Source organism: Sturnira hondurensis, unplaced genomic scaffold (assembly GCF_014824575.4).
Source record: "Sturnira hondurensis isolate 20B ecotype Veracruz unplaced genomic scaffold, ASM1482457v3 Scaffold0022766, whole genome shotgun sequence".
NCBI lineage: Eukaryota > Metazoa > Chordata > Mammalia > Chiroptera > Phyllostomidae > Sturnira > Sturnira hondurensis.
Window position 1 is genome coordinate 1,407,249 of NW_028095397.1, and position 14,019 is coordinate 1,421,267.

Sequence of the window (14,019 nt, forward strand, 5' to 3'; positions counted from 1 at the left end):
GTCCTCCAGCTGCCGACTTCGTCATGGTGGCTCCGTAGCACATTCAAACAGTGACCAAAACCCTCACAGGATGCAGCTCCCTTTCACAGCAACTTCACACGCGAAGTCTTTTAAATGTGATACTTGTAGTGTATCACTCGTAGTGATACTCGGAGTTCTAGTTCTATGTAAGTATAAGTGCATTTCATTTTTCCAAGCTTTTATGTTAGTACTTTTAAAAATACTGCATTAAAGCAGACGATTTAAGATTATAATGCACATATTGAAAAATGGATTCAGGCTCTTGAAGTTTTAATTTAAAAATAGTTCAGTTGTAAGCCTTGAAGTTCTTTAAAGGACAAAATGTTACGAAGCAATCAGTTTCGTTTCAGAGCAAACTTGTCCCTGAAGCTAAATCCGAGCTTCATGTAAAAAACACATTGTCCCGCTGTCTCCCCGTGCTCCTTGAGGGGACAGCCCCCTCGGGGTTTCTCCCGTGACCAGCATCCCCATGAACAGAGTGCTGGGCTGGGCATCGACTGTGCACAGGACGGGTGGTCCACGCTTGGTCCCGCACGCGGAGGGCCCAGTGCAGAGAGAAGAGCCAGGCAGACTTCAGGCTCGATTCCTTCCAGGGGACAAACGTCCAAGCTGGGAAGCTCCCTCTTGGCCACGGCGGCCTGACGTCACGGTTCAGGCACCGTGAGGACCTGGCCAGAGGCCTTTCCTGGCCCCTAGCCGGGGTTCCACCTTTTGGTTACTATAGTGCTTTGGATAAAATAGTTGACTTTTATCGGTTTCTGAAATATCTGTATATGATCAGAACTCCGCCTTTGTATGGCTGTTCTGCTCTTCACGGTGAAATGGGACCCCTCATCAGTGTTCGGCAGAACACACCTCTGAGCTCCGAGACAGCTGTTTTCTCCACCCACAGAGCCAGGCGGTGAACGAGGTTGCGAGTCTGCAGTCCTTTAGAAGCATGAGAAAAATAGCCAAAGCAGGATAAAGCCTTTACTCCATGAGCAAGGTGCTTTTGCACAGGCCCCACTGCTGCTGAGGAAGCTGACAGTTTGAACTTCCTACACCAAAAATATCAGCTCAGAGACTCAAACGACCTAGAAATCACCCAAGCTCTGTGCTTCAGTCTCTCTCTGCCCGGTCAGCGTCTGCCTGACCCTGGCAAGCCAGGGCACTCACTCCACCAGCCTGTCTACACCCGCCGGGCCCCCACCCAAGTCCAGAGGCCCTGGGCCTTCAGGAGGCTGCCCAGCAGCCTGAAGACAAAGGCACTGAGCAAAGAGGCTACAACAGACCCCTGGAGACGGCCACGGACTGCCAGGAGCCCACGGTCCGCTTTGGCAGGATGAAGGAAGGCTGCGTCATGGGCCGAGCAGATCAAAGCCGAGCACACTCCCGCATGCCCCCCCCCCCCCGTGGACAGAACCTGGATGCGGGTGTTGCCGCCAGCTCTACAAAACCCGCAACACCTGCGGTGCCCACTACCCTCACCCTGAGAAGAGGGCGAGTGACACAGGACATGGCCATGCAGCAGGGCTGTGTGCCTCACTCCTTGATCAGTGGTGGCCTGCCTGCGAGTTTGGCCGAGGAGTCACAGGCCGCCCTGGGCCGGGCCCCGCAACACAGGGGCGAGCTAGGTCAGCCCTCCCACAGTCTCACCTCTGTGCTCCCCCTGCCTGTCAGTCCCCACGGCCCTTCCCTGCTCTTTCTGAGGACTTTGTGCTCTCAGCCACCGAACCTATAGGGATAAGGACCTCACTAAAGAAAAAGGACTTGCACAGCATTTCACAAGGCGGAAGGTGCCTGTGTTCCTTAAGTCGTCGTAAGGCAGGTAACTTCCCTAACCCTCAGCTCCCGAGACAGGCCACCCGTGCTCACAGACTTCCCAATGTCCCAGATAGCGAGTCTGTCTCGTGTCCCCGCCCCCACGGTTCCGTTTGTTCCCGCAGAGCGTGCGCCAGGGGTTCCAGATCCACTGAAATGTAAAGTCTCGGATGAGGGTTTACCTGCCCTGAACTAACTCAGCACAAAAGGAGACAACTTCGGTTCTGAGGTTCATTCTTAACCTAAAAATATGTGCCCAGATATTCCCACGTCCAGTCACAGACGGGTTCAAGCTTCTGCTGTCTGGTTTGCAGACGGTATTACTCAACTTCAGGTATGATGAGATGTATGCAAGCGTCCAACATGTAAGGGTTTCCAGTTTTAAAGAAAATGCGGAGTTCAATTAAGAATAATTGTCGATGCTCTGCACCAAAATCTACACCGTGTCCACCTCAGACCTGAACACGCAGCATCAGAAATAAAACGGCACCTACAACGAAGGCGATGACGTGCTGGCCAACTGCGTTCGCCGAGCAAGTGTTCTGTGGACAGCTGTAAGGCACGCAAACACAGACAAAACGTTGAAATTTAAGGTCAGGAACGTGGCACGTTCGCCCACGGAGACACGGACCCGAGCGCGTGCGTCTCCAAACGGAAGCTCCGGGCGGTTCTCGGGCCGGCAGCTGAGCAAGGCTCTGTGGGACAACAGGGCCAACTCCGAGAGGAAAAGGGGACACACGCGGATGCGTCCTCTGACTGATGCCGAACGAGGGGCCCTCCCGGGGCGTGTCTTTCTACGCTGCAGTGATGATGGCAACATCAGTGGGAGAAGAAATAAAGTGCCGAAAGTTTACTGCACATGAAAACGAGCCCGTCATTTACGGTCGAGGAGAATAAATGAAAATGCTGCTCGGACTGTGAATGGTGCGGCCACTTCCGGAAGTGCTACAACCAGGCGACTGCGCACCACGAGCCAGCAGCGTGCCCACGGGCGCTGGCCCGGAGAGATGCACGCGGGACCTCACAGAGGCCCCCACGAGACTACCCACAGGAGCTGCCTCCGCAGTGGCCCCCACCAGGAGTGGCCCCAACGGCCGTGGGGAAAGAGCGGACAAGCCCGCGTGGCCAGGGAACGAAGCACCAGTGCACAGGGACAGAGGGCAGATGCCTGCCTGTGGGGCACCACACGGCTGCCTCCCATGTCGGGCGGAGCGGGCGGGACTCAGGCAGCAAGTGCGAGCTCTCAGGGTCTGCTCAAGAGAAACCAGCCCGCGGTGGGGCGGGCCAGGGTTGGCTGGGCAGGGCCGGAGGCTGGCTGGGAAAGGCGTGAGTGGCGGCCACAGCCCACACCCTCACAGGGACTGGGGTGCTCGGGCGCCGGGCCCTGTCCAGACCCAGGCAAGCGTTTGCTGGAGGCAGTGCGCTCCATCCAGACGGATTCCACCTCGAGAGGAAGAGCAATCTGTAAGCAAACGAACTCTGGTGCACGGGCGCCTGCTGCACTGTCTGCCGTTTACTCGGAGCCTCGCCGAGAGGGATGGACAGAGGGGCAGATGGGTCAATCTGCGCTCAAACAAGCGCGCTGTCAGGGGCAGGACCTGTGTGGCAGGGGCACAGGTGCTCACTGGAAAGTCTTTCCAATTTTCTGCTTTTCCCATTTTTCTGCTTAGAATGCTCGCAATAACTGGCCCTTGTCAGCACCTTCTCACAGAAAACACACACATGTCACACGCAGCTCGGGCCCCTGTCACGGCCTATCGGTCCCCTCCACCTCATTGGCCACAGCGATTTTGTGGGTGGGGGGAGTTTGTGGGCCTTCCTGCGAGAGTATGCAAAACGCAGCACGTGCCTCTCCGTGGAAGCGTGGCTTCTAGGGACGTCACAAAGCCTCTTCCGTGCCTGACTCCCCTCGGTCCACGTGACTCCCAGAGAGGAGTGGTGGCCCGTTCTCCCACAGCCACGGGAAAGCACATGGACGTTCACAGTGGGTGAAAGCCACTGTCCACAAGTCTCTCTCCTCTCTCTTCACTCAAGCGACATACAGCAGGCTATTCCACCTGACCCCTCCCCACTGTCCCCCCACCCCAGCTGGTGTAGCCTCCCAAGGTGGGCACAGATCTGTCACAGACGCCCTGCCTCTTGCTCGGGGGCTGCTGGGTGTGCACACCACCCAGCCGGCCTCCAAGGGTTAAGCCCCACTGCGGCCAAGCGGGATTGACGTTGCGAAGAGAGCCTGCGGCCTCCGCCTTCTGAGCACACGAGAAACCCCAGGTGAGCCTCACTTGGGGGCCACTCGGTGGGTTCTGGTCAGAGCCACGGCCACAGTGAAGCTGATCTTGCCTGCTGACCAGCTGCACTCTGGCGCCTGTGTCTCTGGGAGCAGAGCGTACCCATCACCCACAGGAGCAAGGGCGGCAGGGCAGGGGAGTGTCCCAACCCCAGTACCCATCAACAGCACCCTCACTTCGGGAACATCGAATGCCCACCACTCTCTCCGGCCCCACCCCACCCCAGGCCGGGTGCCCTTCCCGAGCTGCACACTCAGACGCATCGCCCCGGGCCTCCCAATCCCTCTGACCCAAAGCAGGAGTCTGGGCGTTGGGCCTGGGGGTCTCCAGGAAGATCTCCAAGAAGATGCAGTGAGACCAGGTATCCTGGGCTCTGCCTGTGCCTTCGGCAGAACGCCCAGACAGGGGGCCTGAACGAGGGCACGGGGCCTCCTGGAGGGCGAGGACACCGGAACACAGCTTGGCAGAGTTTGGGTCCCTAACAAATGGAGTGACTATGCATTTTTGCATTACATACAGCCCATTTCTGTTCACAATACAGAATAACGTACGAGAAGATACCACTGTAAGCAGAGTCGCAGAACTGGCAAGTTCCGGAATTGCTCTGTCTCCCCCTTACCTCGTTCGGAGGGACCGTGGCGAAGGGCATGATGACCGCAGCCAAGGGGACCCGGGCCTGCTTGGCCATGTCCGACGTGCTGGGGAAGCAGTACGTGGTGCAGCGGATGTACCGCGGGCTGGCGTTGCCTGGAACGTTCAGAGACACGTTTACAAAGGGCCCTGAGGAAGTCGGCCCGCTCGCATCTACACGTCCGGGATGGCGCTTCTGGACAGCGCGCTGCCTTATTGGTCAAACTTTCTCCATGGTTTCTTAAAAAACAGTATTGTTGTGCCAACTATAATCCAGGCACAATACCACACCAAATCCTACCACAAAAACAGGAAGAGGTGCTTGGTCATTATTTCCCACGAGCAGGTGGTGACAGAGCCCCCCGCAGGCGCAAGGGGTGTTCAGAGTCCATGGAAGAGATGCAGCAAGGGCGCAGGACCGAGGAGCCCTGCCTGCCTCCCTCGCCTTCCAGCAGGGCCTCGCCGTGGGAAGGCGAGGCATTTGGACCCCACGTCCTCCCAGCAAGGGCCGCTCTGTCCACTACAGTTCCGTCTGACCAGGTTTTGTCTTAAATTTGAACATTACATTTAGAAATGAAAATTCTACTTGTAATAGAAATATTTTTAAACACCCTGATCTATTTTTAATAGACATTCGGCTTCCTGACCAAGTGTCTTTACATGACACGGCGTACATGAGTGTTAGAACATGGTCCATGATGTGAAAAAGACTTTGAGTCACTAGAATAACTTGCCTACAATGAATCTTGAAATTAAATTATGATTACAAACTGTAATATATTATGATCAAGAGAACCTAATCATTGAACAAATGTTCATTGAGTGTCCACTAAGTTTTAGGCGCTGTCCCTGTGGAAGTGACATTAAATACTGACCCGAATAAAGGGGTAAAGTGTGTACCGCTAGGGGGACAGATGCTGTGGCAAAGCCCACGTGGGTGAGGAGGGGGTTTCAGAGTTACACGGGGGCCTTACTGAAAGGTGCCACAGAGTGAAGACCCCAGGAGGCACGGGGTTCCCCAGGTAGACACCTGGGGCAGGTGTCAGTCCTCAGGTGTCACTGAGGGTGGGTGGCACTGAGGTGCAAAGAAGAGAGAAGCAAAGCTCAGCAGGCAGTAGGAGGGAGCCTGGGTTCACGTGCAGGTGTAGGAGACATGCGGGTGTGGGAGCATGTAGGTGTGCAAGGCCGTGTAGGTGTGCAAGGCTGTGCTGATGTGCAAGAAGTACAGGTATGTGAGACATGCAGGTGTGCAAGGTGTGCAGGTGGGGGAGGTACGTAGGTATGTACTGCTCTCCACCAAGCCCCTCTGCCTCTCCTGTTGCCTGCTCTGCAAGGAAAGCTTGGAGGATGGACTTCGGGGTGCGGGGACCCCCAGCTAGAACTGGGCTGGCTCCACAGCTCAGAAATGACACAAGATGCCGGTTCGCACACCGACGTCACAGGACTGAGGACATGACCCATCCAGGTGGCACATTCAGAATGTGATGTGTCCAACCCCATCGGGACACACTTCAGCCTGCCATTCACAGGAGGGCACCCTCTCCGTGGGGAGACCAGTCCTTCACGGGGCGGCAGGCAGACTGAGCGAGAGCAGACCGGGGGCGGAGTCAGCAAGGAGCACTGCCACTGCTCCCTACTTGAAAGGGGGGGAAACGGCCCAGAGTGTTGAAGGACCCGCTGAAAAGACGTCGCAAGGGCTGGGATGTCTGCTGCTCCGTCCCTGCTGCCCCAGCAGGTCCCAGCAAGGTCCCTGAGGCGACGCGGGGGCAGGAGCTCACGCTCCCCCATCGCTCCCCCATCAGGGAGGACACAGGACCCTCTGCTCGGGCACAGGCCTCACTGCACCAGAAACGCTGGACTTCGGCCGACAGTCCCTTCTGTTCCTGAGTGACTGGTGACAAGTTCACTGCATGTGCTGCTCGGTGCCGGGTGCTCCCTGTGCGCTGTGACCCCATCCTCCCAGGGCCCCCCGGATGCTGGGAGCCAGCACTGTACGGGGGACTGACCGAGGGTGGAGAGCTCAGGCACTGACTCGGGTCGAATGTACAGACCGTCACGTGGCCGGACCCCGAAGCCCCCTCCCGCATCGGTGCTCTGTGGGCAGCAGACCCAGATGCACAGAATCAGCTCTGAGAGGCCCCATCAGCAAAGTCATCACGGGAAGGTGCTGGGGGATGAGCGTAACAACAGCCGCACAAACTCGACCAAAGCCACGACTGAGAGTGTAAGTACCTTGGTCTTGCACCACGCAGTCGGTGGTGACCAGGGGAGGGACCTGGCCTCTGGTGCTGGTGACGTACACCTGTCCCCCCCTGGTGGCGCGGTCGTTCTCGATCACCTGGATCTGATCAATAAGACACGTTCACAGAACATCAGATTAGAATCTTCCTGGAGAGCCCAGTGCGCCCTGACCCACCAGCCCGCCCCCCCACCCACACACAAGAAAGGGAACCCATCCGTGTGATGGGCGAGGTGCGGCAACCGCACGGACGGTGTCTGCCAACCACGGTGCAGAGTGGCCCTTTGGGAGGGACGTGGCGAGGGGCGAGGAGGCACTCACCGGACTGGGCACAGCGTCAGGGTCCAGCTTCCTCTGCGGTGCGGGCGGGCCGGCCATCTGCGCAGGCCCCGAGGGGAAGCCCCCTGGGTACGCGAGCTGCGACCCTGGCATCTGGGGGCCGTAGTTGGCTATTTGGAAAATGTTTCACAGATGACAGCTGTAACCCAAACCCCGAAGCGGGGCTCACAGACGACGTCACGCGGGCAGCCAGGCCTGCTGCGTTGCACCCCTTCCCACAGGCAGGGGGGTGCGTGAGACCACCCCGCTCCCTTCCTTTGCAGTTGCCGCACCGCTTACAAAGTTCCCCTAACAGCCAGCAACACCGCCCGGCAACAGGGGCCAGGGGGACCTGCCAGTAAGGGCAGCCCCGGGGGCTCCAGGCTGTTCCGGAGCCCTGCCGGCCTTACCCTGCTGCGGGGTGTATCCGGAGCCCGGGGCCTGTCCTGGCAGAGGTGGGGGCTGGAGCTGGGCACTGGGAGGAGCGGGCCCAGGGAGCCCGCCCTGCCTGTGCGCCGCTGGGGGCAAGGAGGCCGCCCCAGGACCGTTCAGTGCAGTGGGCGGCGGTGGGAGGACCTGTGACCCGGGCTGCAGAATGGACGGCTGCGGAGGCCGGGGAGGACCCTGGCTGGGAGGCACCATGCCCGAACCTGTGCGAGAAAGAAGACTGGTCACCCACACCCACTCGCTGACCCCTGTGAAGCCCAAAGCCGGGACACCCCCGACCAGAGCAGGAAGCACCTGTCCAGACCCAGGGGCATCGTTTTGGCCACAGGATGGAGCCTTCGTCCTGAGAGTGACACAGGTGCTATTTGGGGCATTCTGTGCTGGGGACTTCTTACAGGGTAAAGCGACATTAGTAATCCCAGAGAGAGAAGGAGCCGGGAAGACTCTAACTCAGTGCATGGGCTGCATAGGACACGGGCCGTTAGTTCAGAATCTGCATCTGGCACACAGTGTACAAGTCACATGGACCACACGCCATCCCGAGGTGGGCGTCACCCAGGCAGCGCACGTGCAGCAAGTCCTCCGAGCCCTGCGCTGGTCCTGGGCAAGGGAGAGATTCCAGGGGGGAAGGGCAGGCTACCGACAGGGCTCCCCGCCGTCCTGGAGACAGCTGTGAGGCCAGATTGTTTTTCCTTCAGCTGATCATGAGAAACTGAGTTGCTTCGTTGGAGATTTACCAGTTTCGGAATGAGAGAGAGAGAGTACTCTGATACTCTGAGGGGGTTTCCTACAGACACTGTTTCTAAAACACTACCACGGAAATGCTCTGCATGAAGACAAAGGGCTGACGGCTGGGATTATGGCGGGGGGCGGGGGGGGGGGCCTCTGCAACCCCCAGGGTCCCGGCTCTTCATCAACGGCACTCTCCCCCCGAGCCTGTTTCCCCCCTGTGGGCTCTGGGTCCCCGTTCTGAACACTGCATCGGATGCTCTGTGAAACAAGGAGGTTCTACTTCTGATTTTAGGCCCCAATGAACAGCATGAGGCATAAACGGCCCTCGTGTTTCCTAAAATATGTTTACTGTTCTAACGTTTGTTTGTGACACCGGCGTTTTCTGTTTTCTGTTGTTCTACTATAGAACGTAAGGTATTCTGGGGATCTTTCAGTTACCTTGAAATAAATGACAGCATGATCAGGGAAAATTAATCAGAGCCTGACACAACAAAGACAAATCACATACAAATGTCCCAAAGCCAACTTCAACATGGTGTGCCCGAGTTATATCTACCGCGAAAAGGAAGAGACCCCTCCCCATGGGCAGTGCTCAGGACCAGGTCGCCAGAGACCGTGCAGAAAGGGAGTTACCGCCGCTGACTTGCATGGCGTGGAGCTGTGCGCCCAGCTGGGAGACGGGCGAGGCAGCCGCGGGGCTCGGGTACGCTGCCGGGGAGGCAGGTGCATACTGGGCATAGGCTGGTGCCGCGCTGCTCATGGGCGGAGGACCTGGGAACCTGGGAGAGGAGGAGGGACGCTCAACGACATCGAAGTTTTGTGCACGAACGCCATTCAGCCAGTGTCAGTGACCTGTAACATCCAACACACCCATCTGGTGGGGACTGAGTTCTGTGCCGTCTCCCACATTCTCGGGGTGAGCTCAAACGTGCCAGGGAGCAGCACCCTGGTAACCACAGTGGCTCGGCCTGCATCCTAGACTTGCCCCGACTTTTTCATTCCCACCCCATTCCACCCCATTTCCACCCTCCACTCATAGTCTCAGGGGAAGCAGGGATACAGTGTAGGGAGAGGTGGGGACTGTGCGCCGGGCTGGGAACTGCAGTGGCAGTGGTCCCGGTGCAGCCTGGCCAGTGGGGATGGAGGCTCCAGAGGACACGGTGTCCATCAGTGGAGACGGCACCAGTGGCTGCTACCACGCAGTCCTGCCTGGCTCCATGCGCCGCACATGGCTCTTCACGTGCTCTCTCTGCCACACTGACCACATCCCGGTGCGAGAAGGAAACCGAGACTCATGGGAAAGGGCCCAGCCACAGCCCCAGCCACAGCCACAGCCAAGAGTGGCAAGCATGTACCAACACCAGAGCCCACCCGCTGCCTGTGCCGACCCGGTGCTGCGCTGGCAGCCCCACACCCACCTAGGGCTGCCTGCCGGCAGGGCCCAGGTTCACCACCCTCCAGGACCTGACACAGGCAAACCAACCAAAAGGGCCCGTCCTATCCCGGCCGATGCCAGCAGCCCAGGCCTGCTCCTAACCGCAAAGCAGCCGCCCGGTTTTGCATTTCTTCTGAAAAAACACCTGAGACACATGGCAGTTCACACAAGGAATTTCTCTGGATCCCGACCCCATCTTCTGGATAGAGCATTCTGTCCCCTCATGTGACAAGGCAGGGGACTGAGGCCTGGACACCCAGGAGCGTCACCAGCGTCATCTAGTGAGTTAACAGCTTCAACCGGAAGAGGCTTCTCGGGTCTCAGTCTTTCTGCTTCCCCCTGAGGCCCCTCAAGAAGGGGCAACAGGGCAGGCCCCAGGTATGCCCTCTGCCCTCTGCCCTCTGCCCCTTCCTCAAACCACTGCCCCACGTGAATTACGCAGACTCATCCTGTTTCCTGCGTTCACCTCCAGCTGCCTCCTGACTGGCCAAGGCCACCAGACCCTTGGGAGCCAGGAAGTGGCATCCCCAGTGAGGCTCCGCCGGAGAGCTCGCTCGATGACCAGCAGGGACGAAGGGTCCCTTGGCTGGGTGACTGGCTGGCTGCAGCAGGAGGCAGTTGCACACTGGGGGTCCTCCTGCCCCACACCCCAACCATGCAGCCGAGCAGCCTGGGAAAGATCCCGGGGAAAGTCCAGCGTGAGCACCTCTGCTGGCCCCAGACTCCCCACAGCAGGGCCTCGCAGGACAAAAGGCAGCGGGGTTCCTGGCAGGGAAGGTGTGACGCGGGCCCCCTTCCCCCGGACAGTCCCCCCTGGGGCTCGGGGCTCTGGGCAGCGTCCATCACCACCTGAGCTTCCCCAGGCCGCCCCGCCCCCGCCCTTCCTTAACGTGTTACACACACAAACCCAGCTCTCCCGCCGCTCTCGCTGCCGCCCTGCTCTCGAGAGTCCCTCCCTGGGCGTCAAATCCACTCTTTCCCTGGGCTACCACCTGATTTAAGCTTTAAACTACTCACCAAGCACCGACTGGCACCAGGCTCAGTGCTGGGAAGGAACTGAGAGACGGGGGGGTTAGAGGGTGTTGGGGAGTGTGGGCCATAGACACCGAGGGAATGAGAGATCGATACACAACCCTGGAAGGAGACGACTGTGACCCAGCAGGGATGCCTCTGGTGCTGACACAGCGCTTTTGCAGACCTGTGTTTGCACTAGGACTGGTTCCCCCAACTTTCTCTGACCGCTCTGTATCCCGGGGTGGTTTTCCGAGAGACCCTTTCAAGGATGAGGCCGGGTCCAGAGGTGGACTTTCAACCAACGAACAAGCGATTTCACAAGGGACTTGAGAGACAACGTAGCAGAATGGACAAAACAGGGCTGGGGTCTACCTTACCCACCTCTGGGGAAGGTGGCCCTGGGCATGAGCTTCGTTCTGGCCGAGCTGGTGGGGTCCAGGAGGTGGAGGGCCTTGGGGCAACACCCCCCCGGGGGCAGCCCCTGAAGGCACTGCTGGCTTCATCATACCTGCAAGAGAAGGCAGAGTCAGAAGAGGACGCCTGTGCAGAGACCACAGGGGCGAGCAGAAGCTGGTGGGGTGGGGGCAAATGGGCGGGGATGAGGTGTCCAGCAGCCCTCAGCAGCCTGGGGACGCCGGCTGTGCGCAGCCGCTTGGCCACCATCGGGACAGACAGCAGACAAGGAAGGAGCCGCACGCTCGCTAAAGCAAACTGCAACACAACACACCACCGCACAAAGGTGTAGAGGGCACAATGAAGATGCCAACCCGAGAGCAGGAAGTCGGTCTGGGGGAAACACCGGTGGAAGACACACAGCGTCCTGAGCTAACCCGGAGTGCAGGCCCTCTGAAGACGCCTGTGTGCAGGGGACACACTTGTGGGGAAGCGGAGAGGGAGGATGGGAGGCGCCTGTGTTTCTCCAGCAGGTCACAGCCCAGCCTTGGGGAATGATCGCAGTGCCAGACCCTAACACCTGGTGACAAGCCGAGGGACACACCAGTGGCTCACGTCTGATGCTAGATGCTGGGGCTACCCTTCTCCCACAGAGAAGGCTGACAGGCCCTCTGCAGCCTGCCCTCAGACAGGGTCTCTTTTCTCCTGGAGGGACTGTGGGCTGGAGGAGAAGTTTCCTTGGGGGGCCTTGTTTGCCCTCTTGCGCGGAGCACCTGGACCCCCACTCGCCTTGGAGAAGGACAAGAAGGGGGCACCTCTTGTGTGTGAGCACCATGCGGGCTCCCGCCCTGCATCAGCCTCACGGTGCTGCACCACCTTCGTGCAGCGCCTCCTTTGTGCCCCCACCCCCTCTGGAAAGTGCTCCCCGACCCTGCAGTGCCCGGGAGTTCCTCCCAGTGTCCCCACAGGACGTCCCAGAGCATGCGCTCAGATGCTGGGGTGACCCAGGACAGAAGGCAGCCCGTGCGGGGGACGGGACCCCTGAATACCACCGATCTTCACACAAGTGTCATCTCCTGACACAGAGCTCCTCAAAGTTATGAAAAGTGTTGTAGTGACATGACTCTTGTAACACTACATGTTTATGTGAAGTTCTAAACCCCAAACCCAGCTAATGGGACAGCATGAGGCTTGCAGCCCCAGGTGGGTCAGGGTTCCCCCACCGCTTAACGGCTGTGACCCCAGGGAGACCCTTGAACCCTTCAGACCTGGACGTGGCCCTGCCCCACCTTTGAGGGCTGTTCTGAGAACTCGGGGAGGCGGAGAGCCTGGGAGCGCCCACCCAGGGCCTGGGCAGCAAGTTCCAGCACCCGCTTCCCAGGCCCCTCCCCCCCGGCCCCCACCCTCCTCTTTTCAGGCATTTACATTCTAACAAACGCGCACTTGTATTTTCATTCTCAAAGCATGATTTTAAACAAAAGTGGGGAATGCACGACACCAAAAGAGTAACTAAGTACATGCGCTACAAGAAACCAGGGATATTCTCACGTCTTAAATAAGAGAGGGAAGGAACGTAAACTCCTCAACACCCCTCGGACGCGGGTCTGGAGGATGAAGCACCGGGTCTGAGCCGCTCGCGGCCCGCGTTCCTGTGCGTGAGCCCTGCGCCCATGTTAACAACCTGCCTCTGAAAGCAAGAGGCCAGGCCTCTGTGCAGGCACACCTGTCTCCCACACCAAGCCTCCCGACGCTTTGCCTTTCTGTTCAGAAATGAACACGACAGCAACGGCTCGAACTTGTCCTGTTCAGCCCGCACCCACTGTGCCTGCGAGGCCCTGAAGCCCCACCGAAGAGACGCAAGCAGACAGAGGGCTTGTGTGTGCAGCTGGTGTGTGTGAGGCTGCTGTCTCAGCAGTGGGGACCTCTGACTCCCCTGGTGACTGGGAGAAGCACAGAGGAAGGACTGCAGGGGGAGCTCGTGGAGGCCAAGCAGAAATTTTCTCAGCGTGGAGACAGGATGGGGGATCCAGGCCAAGCAAAGCTGGAGCGGGGCGGGGAGCGCAGGGCAGGATGGGGCCCTGTGGGTGGGGACCAGCCCGAGCAAGGGTTGTCCAGGTTGGCTGGGGTCAGACTGCAAAGTCCTGGGTGCCCTTTGGCCTTTGTCCTCAGGGCGAAGGGAGGGAGGTGTCAGTGCCATCTACAGACACGGTGGCCGAGTTTGAAAGTGGTCAGAGATGAAGGGAAGTCAGTGCCAGAATTTTAACAGGAAAGGAAAACCAGACCTGAGACAGAGCCAAAGGTGCTCATGCCAAAAGAAAGCACCAAAACCGCAAGCCAGCCTTTCTCACGGGTCAGGTGTCGCAGACAGGCTCCTCCCACCAGCCCCTGTGCAGGGTCCTGAGCAGGACAGACGGAGCCTAAGCTCCCGGCTCCCTGGCAAACCAGGGTGCTGAATGCAGGGAGTTCTGCGGGGGCCCTGCCTCTCCGGGCACCCCAGTCACCCCGGTGGGGCAGAGACATGGCTCTGCTCTGCGGCCGAGGCAGGGACTGCTACAGACCAGCCCTGTGGGGTGCCCTGCCCAGTTCCCAGGCGGGGCAGGGTCTCTGCCATCAGCAAACATCACAAAGAGCGCACCTTGCATTTGGCCCTGCATCTGATACACCGAACCCAAAATTCTAACGGGTCGGTGAGAAAAAGTGTA

The 14,019-nt window shown here is 58.9% G+C and overlaps 1 protein-coding gene across 3 annotated transcripts in view; it reads right to left on the bottom strand.

Moving 5' to 3' along the window:
* Nucleotides 1-14,019, bottom strand: part of SEC24D (SEC24 homolog D, COPII component) — a 52,549-nt gene that overhangs the window by 32,496 nt on the left and 6,034 nt on the right. For all 3 annotated transcript variants that reach the window (XM_037036298.1, XM_037036297.1, XM_037036296.1), the window contains exons 3-8: nucleotides 11,306-11,432; nucleotides 9,109-9,254; nucleotides 7,707-7,946; nucleotides 7,300-7,427; nucleotides 6,972-7,083; nucleotides 4,729-4,856 (exon numbers count right to left, since the gene is read on the bottom strand). In XM_037036298.1, coding sequence (XP_036892193.1) covers nucleotides 4,729-4,856; nucleotides 6,972-7,083; nucleotides 7,300-7,427; nucleotides 7,707-7,946; nucleotides 9,109-9,254; nucleotides 11,306-11,432 — 881 coding nt within the window. The remainder of the gene's footprint in view (nucleotides 1-4,728; nucleotides 4,857-6,971; nucleotides 7,084-7,299; nucleotides 7,428-7,706; nucleotides 7,947-9,108; nucleotides 9,255-11,305; nucleotides 11,433-14,019) is intronic.